The 14034-nt window shown below is 45.3% G+C and overlaps 1 protein-coding gene across 4 annotated transcripts in view; it reads right to left on the bottom strand.

Moving 5' to 3' along the window:
* The window catches only part of osbp2b (oxysterol binding protein 2b), a 354770-nt gene that overhangs the window by 297094 nt on the left and 43642 nt on the right, over positions 1 to 14034 (bottom strand). For all 4 annotated transcript variants that reach the window (XM_080208479.1, XM_080208481.1, XM_080208478.1 and 1 more), the window contains one exon: positions 12493 to 12701. In XM_080208479.1, the coding sequence (XP_080064605.1) occupies positions 12493 to 12701 (209 nt within the window). The remainder of the gene's footprint in view (positions 1 to 12492; positions 12702 to 14034) is intronic.

A 14034-nucleotide genomic window follows, 5' to 3' on the forward strand; every position in this document is an offset into this window, starting at 1 on the left:
TGGGAGGAAACCCACGCAGACACAGGGAGAATGTGCAGACACTGCACAGACCAGAGGCTGGAAATCGAACCTGGGTCCCTGGCACTGTAGGGCAGCAGTGCTAACCACTGTGCCAAATACCACCCTACTCTTTTACTCTGTATATGTTCATAAAATACTTCAACGTTCTCGATTATGTTACCCATTATTATTTTCTCATAGATTAGCTTGGTCCTCATTTCAATTTCTCTCTGCAATGTCTATTCACATTGATTATCCAGGGTGCTGTAGTTTTGAATGCCTTTCTTTTCCTGCCCTCATGGGAATGTGTCTAGTCTATACACAAACTATCTCCTCCTTCAACAACTCGCATTTAACTCTGTACCTGTTCACTCCTGGTTTTCAATTTCACCTGGATAAGATTCCAACTCACTGAAATTAACCCACTTCAACATCTTCAACTTTGATGTTTCCCTGGCCTTTTCAGTAACAACCTTAAACCTAACGCTCGTGACCACTGTTCCCTGGATACTGTCCCCCACTGAAACAGGGTCCACATCATCCATGCTCAGGATTAGATCTCGCATTGTTAATTTCCCCATTAGGCTAGAAACTGATCAGAAAAGTTCAACGGTACATATTCCAGGAATTCCTCCTGCTTCCTTGTTCTTTATACTCTTGTTTGCACCTAATCCATTTTAGGATAATTCAAGTTCTCCCTGATCACTACTCTTCAGGGAAAAAAAATCTGAAAGTTGCTCTTCCCTCCTCTTCCCATCATTTGGTGGTCATTGGTACAATCCCAGCATGGGATTGTATACCCAGATACACTGTCTCTCTGAGCTGCCAAAATACAAAGAAAAATAGGGTAGTCACAAGGACTTTAAACCAGCAAGTGTGGGAGGGGGGTGTAAAACTACAGGAAGTATAGTGGTTAATAGGAAGCAAAGCAGCAGGTTAGAACATGAGAAGAAAGTTTCAACCACATGGAAAATTACAAAAACAGTTAAAGAGGAGAACACAGGAGATGTTATTAATGGAGGTGTTAGAATTCAAAAAAGGTATAACAACTAGCATAAAGGCACTTTATCTAAATGCTCGTAACATTCAAAGCAAAGTAAATGAGTTGATGGCACAAATCTTCGCCAATGAGTGTGATTTAATGGCCATTACAGAGGCAATGGTTGCAAAGTGGTCATGACGTCTTCACAGAAAGGGTTGTGAATCTGTAGAATTCCCTGTCCAGTGAAGCTGTTGAGGCTACCTCATTGAATGTTTTTAAAAGGTAAAGATAAATAGATATTTGAACAGTAAAGGAATTAAGGGTTTTGGTGAGTGGACGGGTAAGTGGAGCTGAGTCCACAAAAAGATCAGCCATGATCTTATTAAATAGCAGAGCAGGCTGGAGGGGCCAGATGGCCTAATCCTGCTCCTAGTTCCTACGTTCCATCAGACTTCGATCTGAGCTCTGACGAAGAGTCATCCAGACTCGAAACGTTGGCTGTATTCTCTCTCCACAGATGCTGTCAGACCTGCTGAGATTTTCCAGCATTTTTTCTCCACGGCAGTAACACCATTTTCAGTCTGGTCGAGTGCCAGCCCTGCATTCCCGATTTCTCCTTTCCCGTTTCTCTTCAACACATTAGACAGGAATTTGTAATCCCCGTCCCTGCTCCCGTTTGAGCCAGTTTTGCTTCACTGCCACTGGATCAGAACCCAAAGTGACAACTTGTGCCTGTAGTTCACTAACCTCATTTGTCAGACTCTGTGCATTTACGCGTGCGCACTCCAAACCTAGCTTTGTGCAAAGTCAGATCCTTTCTATTTCTGGAACATTCTGTTGCTGCTTGGCTCCCCTGGTTTCCTCTGTCCTTTGTTTCTTCTCTTTACTGCCTCAATCCGCTTCCTCCTGCACCACCCCCCGCCCCCCCCGACAATCTACACCGACCCCCACCCCCAACCAAGGCATCTTCCTCTAACACTAGCTAGTCAAATTAAGGGTCATTTTTCATGCAAAGAAACTGAAACAAGACGATTGAAGAGTATTGAAAATAGACATGGCACCTGTCTGATACTTAAATGAAGAGAGTGTAAATGATTGACCGTGACACTGAGTCACAGCGAGGCTGGTGTTCCAAACCCAGCTGCAATGGCCCCACTGAGGGCAGAGGAAATGCTCATGCACTGGGGTTTACCCCCACAGCGGCAGTTTTAAACACAAGAGCCCAGTGCGTAGTAAGCACCAGCTTCACATACACTTTGCACACTGAGGAACTTTCAATGGGATATTACAAGAATCTTATCCTCATCCTTCATGATGTCATCAATCACATCCGATCCCATTAATTTAACATGATGATAAACTATCAAACACATTGTAAAAAGACTCCGTGGAAATGCCAATGTTTCTGGGAACTCTGCTGCCTAGAAAAGTCACAGGTTCAGGGGATGGCACAGCGGTTAACACTGCTGCCTCACAACGCCCTGGACCTGGGTTCACTTCCGGCCTTGGGTGACCATCTGTGTCAATCTCGCATGTTCTCCCCATGTCTGAGTGGGTTTCCTTCCACAGTCCAAAGATATGCAGGTTAGGTGCACTGGCCATGCTAAATGCATTGGGTTACGGGGATAGGGTGGAGGGGAAGACCTGGGGGTGGAATGCTCTTTCAGGAAACCGGTGCAGATGCAATGGGCTGAATGGCATCTTTCTGCACCATAGGAATTCTATGATAGCTGAAGAGCTATCCTAGGTGTGCTAAGAATCGCACTAAAAACCAGTTAAAGATGGTCAGGCTCACAACATGGCTCACCTTGCACTTGTTAGAGCTATTTACTAGGCTGATGCCGGAGTTGAGGGGGTTGAGCTATGAGGAGAGGCTGAATAAACTAGGCTTGTACTTGTTAGAGTTTAGAAGAATGAGGGGAGATCTCATTGAGACGTATAAGATGATGAATGGGATGGATAGGATAGAGGTGGAGAGACTCTTCCTGCTCAGAAAGGACAGTAGGACTAGGGGGCACAGCCTCAAGATAAAGGGGGGGCGGTTTAGAACGGAGTTGAGGAAGAACTTCTTCACTCAAAGGGTGGTGAATCTCTGGAATTCTCTGCCCGTTGAAGTGGTGGAGGCTGCCTCGGTAAATATTTTTAATACGCGGGTTGATGGGTTTTTGATAAGAGAGGGGATTAAGGGTTATGGGGAGAGGGTGGGAATGTGGAACTGAGCCACGACAGATCAGCCATGATCTTATTGAATGGCGGGGCAGGCTCGAAGGGCTGGATGGCCTACTCCTGCTCTTATTTCTTATGTTCTTATATATTGTATGCCGGAACCTGTCCTCTGCAAACAACAGGATCATGACCAAGCATTGCACTTTTTTTGAATTAAGCAAAAGCCTGGGAGGGGGGGGGAATAATTCTGTGGTGCATTTTCCATGGTAATGCCTTGAATAAATCAGTCTTGTCAACCAATCAGCACCCTTTGCTCATGCCGTATTATTTTGATATTCTGTCCTGATGAGTGCAAGACAGAACACTTCAACAGTATGTTTTTTTTTCAACAATACTACCACCAAGCAACTATTTGTATACCTGAGGCAAAATCCTTTCTTAATTCCTTCTCATTTTGATATTCTGACAATGGCATTTAGAACCTTATTTACGGTTTTGACATTACAGGGTCGTTCATTACACCACCTTTGCGGTCAAGTTAGTATCAAGGAACAAAGAACAGCGCAGCACACGAAACATAAGAACATAAGAAATAGGAACGTAAGAAATGGGAGCAGGAGTAGGCCATCCAGCCCTTCGAGCCTGCCCCGCCATTCAATAAGATCATGGCTGATCTGAAGTGGATCAGTTCCACATTCCCGCCCTACAAGCCCGTGCCGCCCATTTTAACACACTCGGTGAGTGCCTTATTCAAGCCTTACGTTGCTCGTCGGCGTTTTCGTCTACCTCGAGTGGAACTCCACAATAGAGGGGGTGGAAACTTAGGGAATTGTACGTACGCCAGATTAAGGGAGATCCAATTTAGGGACAATGTATTGAGGCCAATCAGCCTAAAAAGCACGTTTCTGGGATGTGGGAGGAAACCGGAGCACCCGGAGAAAACCCTATCGTTTCTGAAACTGCGCTTCTTCGCATACCCGGGCAGAACGTAACCCGGGCGATGGGAATCTGGCCCACGGACTGGACAGCCAGTGAAAGCCCAGTGTCGCTTTTCTGGGGGGAGGAGGACCAGTCACCTTAAGGGCCAATGCATTCCCCAACTCTCTCTCTCCTTCCTCCCTCCCTCCCTCCCCTCCACCCCACCGCCCCCCCCCCCCCCCCCCCCCACACACACACACACACACACACACACACACACACACACACACACACACACACACACACACACAAACCTGCTATAGGGGAAGGCATTAAACTCCCCCAGGATTTTTAGTTATTCATTCATCAAAATCTTTAACAGAATCAAAACTTCTCAGTCAGTAGAAGCCGTTAATGTTTAAAAACATGCTGACCAATTTAATCACAGGTGTGGTCAATGGTGCGATCTTCTGACTGCTTTGCAGCCAATGAAAAGCTACCTGGAAACTGCACATTATTCAAAACGCCATCTCCTTAAAGTTTTCCTGTTCTAATTCCAGTGGAATTCTCCCAAAAGTTCCAAGCGTCGAATTCGTGTGAAAACTGGAGTAATTCACGCTGGTTTTCTCGGTGGGGGTTGACACGAGAATCTCCCACACTCTGCGCACTGCAGAATGAATCTCATTAAATTTCGGGGGACGGTCCTATTCCCACTCAGGAGGCTGAAACCAGCAGGACCCTGGGCATTCATTCAGTGGCCCCGAACTATCAACTTCCCCATTTGCTGGCCTGCTCGATCGCTGGCCAACCCAGGACCACCACAGTGCTGCTCTCCCCAATCGCTGCCCCCATCCCCCCCACCACCAAATCTCCAGTACCCCCCCCCCCCAACAACAGTGACGATCCCCTCACAGACAGACCCTGCCCCCTCCCCCCCCGCCTCCACCCCCACCAGAAACCAACACCTCCCACCCCCCCCCCTCCCCCCACCCCCCCAGCCCACCCCGATCACTGGCCTCCCTCCAACCCCAACCGATCCCAATGCAGTGTGGCAGTGGGACCCTCCCTCCAAGCATCGCTCTGCAGCCCCACCCCAGCAGGCACCGCCCCTCGGCCCTGTCCTCAATCAGCTCTGCCCCACGGCACTCCCTCCTCGAACACACTCCTTTGGCACTGGCCCATACCTGATGGGCAGTGCTGGGGCACACACTGGCCCTGCCAGGGTATCCGTGTCCAGGGGCGCCATCCCCTCCACCGCCACCCAATCCCGAGTGCCCCAACTGCCCCCCGCTTCACTCCAATGGGATCATCCCACTAGTTCTCCCAAAGTGGGGGGCGAGTCTGAACACTGGTGGAGTGAAACACTCTGACGGGGTGGGAGATGCTTGCGGGCCTGGAGAATTCCATCCTGGGGTCGCTAACAGTACTTAAGTTGTATGTAAAATACTATTTAAATATCAGTCCCGCCTCCCAGCTGACTTCCAGCACTGCACAGACACCACCAGAAATCCGGACCTGGGAGTCGCAAGAGCAGCGCTAATACTTGCGGGAATCCCACAAAACTGGAGTAATTCACACTGGTTTTTTCAGCGGGAGCGACAGGATGGGAGAATCACCCCCAACAACTTACTCACCGTCAAGTCCTTGCTTTGGAGCAACATCGTAACTGCTCCAACTCTGAGTCTACGTTTGTGAAATGGAATGTTCATTAGAATCAGACTGTGCCAAAACCCCTACAAGATATGGATCATTATCTTCTTCATCTCTAGAATCAACACTCGTTCTTTTAAGTCTGCCAGGCAGCGTTTCTGAGAATATTTTCAACTAAGTCTAGTGAATCTTCCATTTCAGCGCACACAATATCTTTTGAATAAAAAGTTGTATCAAAGAATTATCCCCATCGTTTTGTCACACGTAGCCGATTCCTTCACCTCGTCCACCCCTTCCATGCCAGTCTCAACCTAAGTAAGAAGTCTGACAACACCAGGTTTAAGTCCAGCCGGTTTATTTGATAGTAAACTCGCGAGCTTTCGAGGTTCCCCTCTTCGTCAGGTGGATGGAGAACTCCCCATTCGCCTGACGAAGGGGCAAACCCCGAAAGCTCATGAGTTTACTATCAAATAAATTGGTTGGACTTAAGCCTGGTGTTGTCAGAGTTCTGTGTTTACCTCAGTCCAACGCCGGCATCTCCACATCGAGTCTCAACCTAAGCCAGGCCATCCTTCTCATAGCAGCCCCATTCAATTCCTTCAATCCCTCCCTATTTCATCCCTCCCAGGATCACCGTCTCTCCAGTCAGGATAACTTTGCCTTTAGACACCCTTTGCCTTTTATCATTTGATCCCCCACATTAGGGATAATCCAGTATCCATGCTCACACCTAACCATGTTGCATTTCAATTGTATTAAGCCCCTGACAGGCTAACCACGGATAATCCACGCATTAACGTCTGCTGTATGGTTTGGAAGTTACCACGTTGTCTGTACTAGATACGCAACTTGCAGTTTTGCTTGGTCATCAAGCATTTCTTGACTGGCAGTTCTGTATCCAGCAGCTGTCTGTACCTCAGGATAAGTATAAGCAGCTGACAATAACTGTTTCGTTCTGTTCAGCAGATCCCTCAAACTGTGACGGAACCATGTACGTTTACATAAATACCTCAGGCAATTGCCATCTTTTACATAACAAAAAAAACTGTAATAAGACAAATAGGTTACATTTTAAATCTTGTTTCTACAACACTGATTACACATAAAAAGCACTTAACTGACTGTCGAACATTAATGATTCCAAGGCATCACTTGATGAGTATGGAGCTTTCTCAGGTTTTGCTCAACATCCTACCATTTATCATTTGCAGTTACTATATCAATGTAAGTATGTTCCCTTTTTTTAATTCCTCCATGGGACATGGGCATCGCTGGCCAGCATGTATTGCCCATCCCTAGTTGCCCAAGGGCAGCTGAGAGTCACCCATGCTGTGGCTCTAGAGTCACATATAGGCCAAACCAGGTAAGGACGGCAGATTTCCTTCCCTCAAAGGAAACCAGATAGATTTTTCCGACAATTGACAATGGTTTCATGGTCAGTAGATTCTTAATTTCAGATATTTTTTATTGAATTCGAATTCCACCAGCTGCTTTGGTCCCCAGGACATTAGTTTAGCTTCTTGATGAATAATCTAGCGATAATGCCACAAGGCTGTCGCCTTGGCTTTTTCTGGGTAATCTCCTAACAAGTACAAGTTTATTTTCCCAGCCCCGATTGCCTGGGCTGTCAGGGTGGTGTTTCTCCCACAAGTGTTTGGAGAGACCTGGTGCTGCAATGAGTTGTGTGGGGTGGGCCAAAGGTTTTTTTTTTAAAAAAGTCCACAGCAATATTTCAAAGGGCAAGATCAAGTTTTGTTGTTTGTTTGTTTGAACTGTGGCTTGCTTTTGGAATCTGATTTTTTCTTTAGGTAAAATGTCCCGAATGTTAAAACTTTGCATTAATCTTTGAATGTTCAAAGGTGGTACTCACGTGTAGTCCTTTCTAAGTTTCTTCACTTCGATTGACAGACAAATAACTAGGCAGCTCCACTGTGCGTGGCCTATGTGCCCTTCTCCAGGCTAAGGTGCCCTGCTGCAGCAGATGATCAATACTTTGACACTTGCGTCTGTTGTGTAAGGTTCTGATGAATGGTCCTTCGTTGAAACATTAACCACTTTAAAATGATGCAGCACCTACCCACGCTTTTATTTTGGAGTTGCAATTATTTTTGCATCGTACATGTTACACACACAGGACATAGTAACATTGTAAATAGACAATGTGTTGTTTAATGAATGTCCAACAGAGGCAGAGGTAGATCAGTTGGACCTTAATGATTCCAAGGCATCATTGGATGAGTGTGGAGTTTTCTCATGCTTTGCTCAACATCCCACCGTCCGTCAATACCACACCACGGTTCATTGTCCATTCATCTCACTGTTCGCGAGCTCATGTTCCAAATAAATTGGGTTAATTTTTGGTTACATACAAGTTATTACACTTCATCCACAGGATGGGGTGGCCTGAAGCAGGCTCAAGGGATTAAAACCCTCGAAGCCGTGATGCTGCCTAATCGTGGGCTATAGACCATTTCACTATTAATGCTTACTGTGCTTTACTGTCTCCCCGTGTCTGTAAGGTGCCTAACTGAGGGCCGTATAGTGTAGCAAGTGAAGTGGGTAGCAATAACATGAGTGGACTCATCTGGCCAAAAGTTAATTTTACTTCTTTAAAAAAAATAAAAGTCCATGTGTATTAAGCACACAATAAAACAAAAAGACATGCACATACACAGACAAACTTACACAGACACGTACATACAAACCTACACAGACACGCGCACACAAACTAACGCAGACATGCACACAATAAATGACAAAGAAATATACAGCAGAATGAATCCACAAAAAATTTATTTTTAAAAATGAAAACTAAAGAAACCAAAAGCTCAGAATTAAATGAAATACATGGATGGCAATGAAGCTCAAATGAACAAACTGGAATAAAGCTGGAAAGAAAAAAAAATGTACAATGCACAAACCAGACTGTCACATGATAACCCATCCATCAATCTAATAAACAAAGACAACTGACTGGACTTGCTGACAGTAATCACTTAGCACCTTACCTTACATCACAAGGGATACAAACAAAAATATAGCTATTGAGAGGGTGCAGAGGAGATTTACAAGGATGTTGCCTGGATTGGGAGGCATGCCTTATGAAGATAGGTTGAGGGAGCTCGGTCTTTTCTCCCTGGAGAGACAAAGGTCGAGAGGCGACCTGTTAGAGGTTTACAAAATGTTGAGAGGTATAGATAGGGTGGATTCTCAGAGGCTATTCCCCAGGGCTGAAATGGTCACTACGAGAAGACACAGGTTTAAGGTGCTGGGGAGCAGGCACAGAGGAGATGTTTTTCACTCAGAGGGTGGTGAGTGAGTGGAATCGGCTGCCGTTGGTGGTGGTAGAGGCAAACTCGCTGGGGTCTTTTAAGAGACTTCTGGATGAGGATATGGGATTTAATGGGATTGGGAGTTACAGATAGTTGCAAGCCTACTTGTGACACTAAAATATTTATAGGATCAAGAGAAATCAGAGTGTACTACGTTCTACGGCTTGGTAGGTACAGATGTGATTGGTGCAACTTGTGGGCCGAAGGGCCTGTTTGTGCTGTAGTGTTCTATGTTCTAAAACAGTACAGCTCTGCTGCTGGATATTGGCATCTCGCTATTAATCTTAAATAGATCAGAACTTATAGCTGTTCGCAACTGAGTTTATATTTCAGATGTTTCCTAAAATGTGACTTTTCTTGACTCTTGACTGAACTTCTTAAAAATTATATACAGACTAAAGCTATCCAACTACAAAAACCTCAGGGTGTGATCTTACCAGCCGTTCACACCACACTCCTGCTGCAGCGAGGTCGGAGAATATTGCGGCCAGCTAAATTTCCATTCACTGCGGCGGGATGGGAAAATCCCACCGGGGTGAACGATGGTAAAATTCCGTCCCTTTATGTTCAGGACTGCTGTAAGTGAACATCAAGGAGCTGTGAGACCCCAACTGAGCACAAATATCCACTCATCAGGACTGTCAAGTCCTGAAAAATAAACTGAATTTATTGGTCTTTTTCTTAAATAAAAAGGGACTATCCTTCCAGGGTGAATCCTCAACTCGTCGCGCATAATTTAAACCTGGGATGTTTGAGAATCTCAGCAATCTTCAAAATGATAGCAGCAAAATTGTTACTTCGCCGCAACCACAGGACAGCAGCACCATCTAGAGGCATCTTTTAATTATGGCAAGTCATGGAATTTTCTGCTCAATCTCGGCACCGAACCATTATAAATATTAAACATACCCGGCCACGAAAAGCACTTGGCATGCTTTCCTTTTCACTGTTATTTCCTAAATTTAAGCAATGGCACTGTGATATTTTTACTACTGAAAAAAAAACAAAACTGACAGCAGCAGGGTAGAAACCGCTCGGGAAAAGATCAAGAGCGAGGGGGCACGGATTTGCAGCGATTTGAGAAAGGAGCAAATACGATGTGCAAAAAAAAAACTTATTCCACTGAGTGATTCAGGTTTGGGACGCACGGTCTGGAAGTGTGGTGGAAGCAGGTTCAATCGAAGCATTTGAGAGGGTATTAGATGGTTATTTAAATAGAAACAATGTGCAGGACTATGGGGAGAAGGGGGGAATGACACTAAAGTCATGATGTTCATTTGGAAAGCCAATGCTGACACAATGGGCTGAATGGTCTCCTTCTGTGTCGTAACAATTCTGGGATTCTATCACTCAACCTGGTGGGGAGTTTTAGTTCAGTTTATTTATTAGGCTCACAAGTAGGCTTACATTAACACTGCAGTGACGTTGCAGGTTGATTGTCCAATTAAAGATTAGGAGACCTTCAGATCAGGGTGATACACCTGGAGGTTGAAATGCATTCTCAGGGTCAAAACCACTATCGCAGCTTAAAATAAATACCAGGTGTGGAGCTAATTCCCACCGCCTTTACTGCTTGAGTTTTACTGCACTGGTTCCATCTCAAGAACTTTATGACTCTCTCCCTCCAAACTTCATTCAGAGTGCAGGGCCACATACAGTGGAAACCCACGTCGGACAAAGCACAGGTTCAGGAGTCCATTAGGGACTGAAATCACAAAGCCAGCTCTGCTAATCATCACAAACGTGAACAAGTACATCAATAACCAGAAATGGAAAAATAGAAGCGTTTTACTGAAATTGGACTTCTGGGTGATTTGCTTTACGAATTTCAGGGACACCATACAAAAATTCAACTGTACAATCCCACCCTGACAACCCTTTCTTCCTCTTTTCCCTGCACAATTCCAACTTACTGGTCAAATCTGAGCCCATTTTCTCAATGTCCATCCAGATGAAAGAGGTGGCTGTAGAGTTACTGGATGACTTAGTGGTCACCTTTAGGGAGATGGTGGTGTAGTGGTAGTGCCACCACACCAATAATTAAGAAGGCCAGGCTACTGCTCTGGGAAACATGGGTTCAAATCCCACCACGGTAGCTGGTGACATTTCAATTCAGTTAATAAATCTGGAATTGAAACCATTAACAATTGCTGCAAAAACCCATCTGGTTCACTAATCCTCTCTCGGGAAGGAAATCTGCCTGCCTTACCCAGTCTGGCCTACATGTGACTCCAGTCCCACAGTAATCTGGTTAACTCTCTACACTGTGCTCCACAATGGCCGAGCAAACCTCTTCAGTTCAAGGGAAACAAATGCTAAGCATCCATCAAAAATCCTCCAAATTACCATAAATTCTGGAACGTTTCCTGCAGATTAGAAACATAACCCCCCTATTTAGGAAAAGAGACGGTTGTGGGGCAGGGCAGCAAAGAGAAAGCAGGAACCAATATGTCCCATTATCCTGACAGTCACAGGGAATGTAATAACTGGACCTTCAAGAACAATGCTCGGACTGGATTAGAGTCAATATGGATTACTGAAAGAGAAATCATGTATGTCAAACCTGTTGGAGTTTTTTGAGGATTTAACTAGCTGAACAGAAATGGGAAAACCAGTGAGTGCCATGTATTTGGATTTCCAAATGACCTTTGATATGGTCCCAAGAGCAACATGAAACAGTCGGCTCCAGAAATGTGTTGCCTTACTGAAGAATACTGTAATTCTCCAAGCACTGTATTAAATGCAGTTCCACACTGGGCAAGAATTGAAGCAGCCACAAACTTTCACTCAGCCATACACCATTCTAATTTGAGCATAAAATGTGCCTCACTGACGCTGGGTCAGCAGGCTGGGATTCCTTATTTAGCACTAAGTCTAGCCACGGGGACAACAAGATCATGAAGACAGCCCAGCAACATCTCCTCCGGTCAATGAGGGTTGAACAATAACTGAGACCTTTCCAGTATGGCCCGTATTAAAAACAAATAAGACCAAATTTTTCAGCCACAATTCACACCTTCTTTTATTCCAATACCTTTCCGAGGAAGAGTTCACACTCTCTCTGATTCCCAATGTCAAACTTTGGGAAGCTGTCACTTCCCATGTGTTTCTCTTACACTCAATGTGCAGACAATCAGATTTATACCATCACATGTGGAAAATGAAAACAGATCGCTCAGCCTGTATGGTTGTCTTCACTCTTCAAGGCATTCCTCTATTCCATTTGGACAATGTCTCACTGCCAAAATCTGGCAGCACAAAATCTAGCTTAACTCCAACAGTGTGGGAGGGAAGTCAAAGATGAACCAGTATGAAACCTCAGTTAATAAAATGCTCACACTAAACAAAATGCCAGCAAAGCCACCTCTTTTTCTCCATGTAAAGTGAATCTTAAGCAGCATGGTTACGATTTAAAAGATGGTAACATTGCCCCACAGACACTACCTGACTGATTGTTCATCATCCGAATGGCCTTCGACTTGGCCAGTTCCAACGCTGTCACCCAGCGTTGCCGCTCCACCTCTGAGCTTGCCTTCAGGTGGTACGTGCGCCCACTATCCGAGAGCACAAAGGTGCACGAGTCCTCCACGTCAATGTGGGCAGTCGCTAGGTTAATGGTGCCTCTGCACGTGTGCCCCATCTCAGCCTGAGTCCTGGAAAAACAAATACAGCAGTGAACCATCTGACCAGCACTGTACATGAGTCAACCACATCACTCAAACATACACACACACTTCCTAATTCATTCATGAGATTTAAACCTCATTGGCTGGGCCAGCATTTACCACTGTTCCTTAATTGCCCTTGAGAAGGTGGTGGTGAGCTGCTTTCCTGAACCCCTGAAGTCCACACAGTGTTACACAAGTGTACAAACTTACAAAGCATTGTCTAAATGACTTTAACAAGCACCCACCAAAAACAGTTTAAGAATGAACTGTAAAAATTCAGACAACAGGATCCTGCTGTGCTTGAATAATACTATGAGGCCATTGTCCACCTGAACCGCAGGTATAGACAGAATGTCCTCAATTTAAAACAAATACTTGCATTTGTACGGTGCCATTCACAATGGTGGAACATTCCAAAGCTACGAGTATGTTTGAAGAGTAGACCAAATTGTAGTGGTGCATTGGTGGCAAACCTGTGCATGTTCTGGTAAGCAATTAACCATGATTGGATTAACCTTGTTGATAGTAAGAGGTGAAGCCTCTGGTCTTTAACTCGGTGTCTCCAAAAAATGGCATCAAACTGTTTGTGCGAGGAAATGATTTTGGGATGGGGAAAGAAGCCACACTGAAGAGTATACATGAAATCATTCATGAAAAATGGATACTACACCTTCTGCGAGGGTCTGGACAATGACCTTGCTAATCACTGTGACAATCAGCCAGGAAACCCAGAAGGTTTTTGAACTTTTGTTCTGTTAGTGTCACAAGTAGGTTTACATTAACACTGCAATGAAAATCCTCCTAGTTGCCACGCTCTGGCGCCTGTTCGGGTACACGGAGGGGGAATTTGTCAATGCACCTAAACAGTACGGCTTTTGGACTGTAGGAGGAAAGTGGAGCACCTGGAGGAAACCCATGCAGACACAGAGAGAAGGTGCAGACTGCACACAGAGTGACCCAAGCCAGGAATCAAACCTGGTTCCCTGTTGCTGTGAGGCATCAGTGCTAACCACTGTGCCACCCTTTTACAAATTACCAGGTGAAACCCAGTGTAACCTGTTCGGGTGCACAGAGGGAAATTTTCACATGGCCAATGTACCTAACCAGCACATCTTTCAGAGTGTGGGAGGAAACCGGAGCACCTGGAGGAAACCCACACGGACGTGGGGAGAACATGCAAACTCCACACAGACAGTGACCCAAGCCGGGAATCGAACCTGGGTTCCTGGTGCACTGACAATAATCTCCCCCTCGATGTCAACGAAACAAAGGTGATAGTCATCAACTTCAGGAAGCATAGTGGAGGGCATGCCCCCAT

This window comes from Carcharhinus amblyrhynchos, chromosome 20 (genome assembly GCF_965287045.1).
Source record: "Carcharhinus amblyrhynchos chromosome 20, sCarAmb.v2.hapA, whole genome shotgun sequence".
Lineage (NCBI taxonomy): Eukaryota > Metazoa > Chordata > Chondrichthyes > Carcharhiniformes > Carcharhinidae > Carcharhinus > Carcharhinus amblyrhynchos.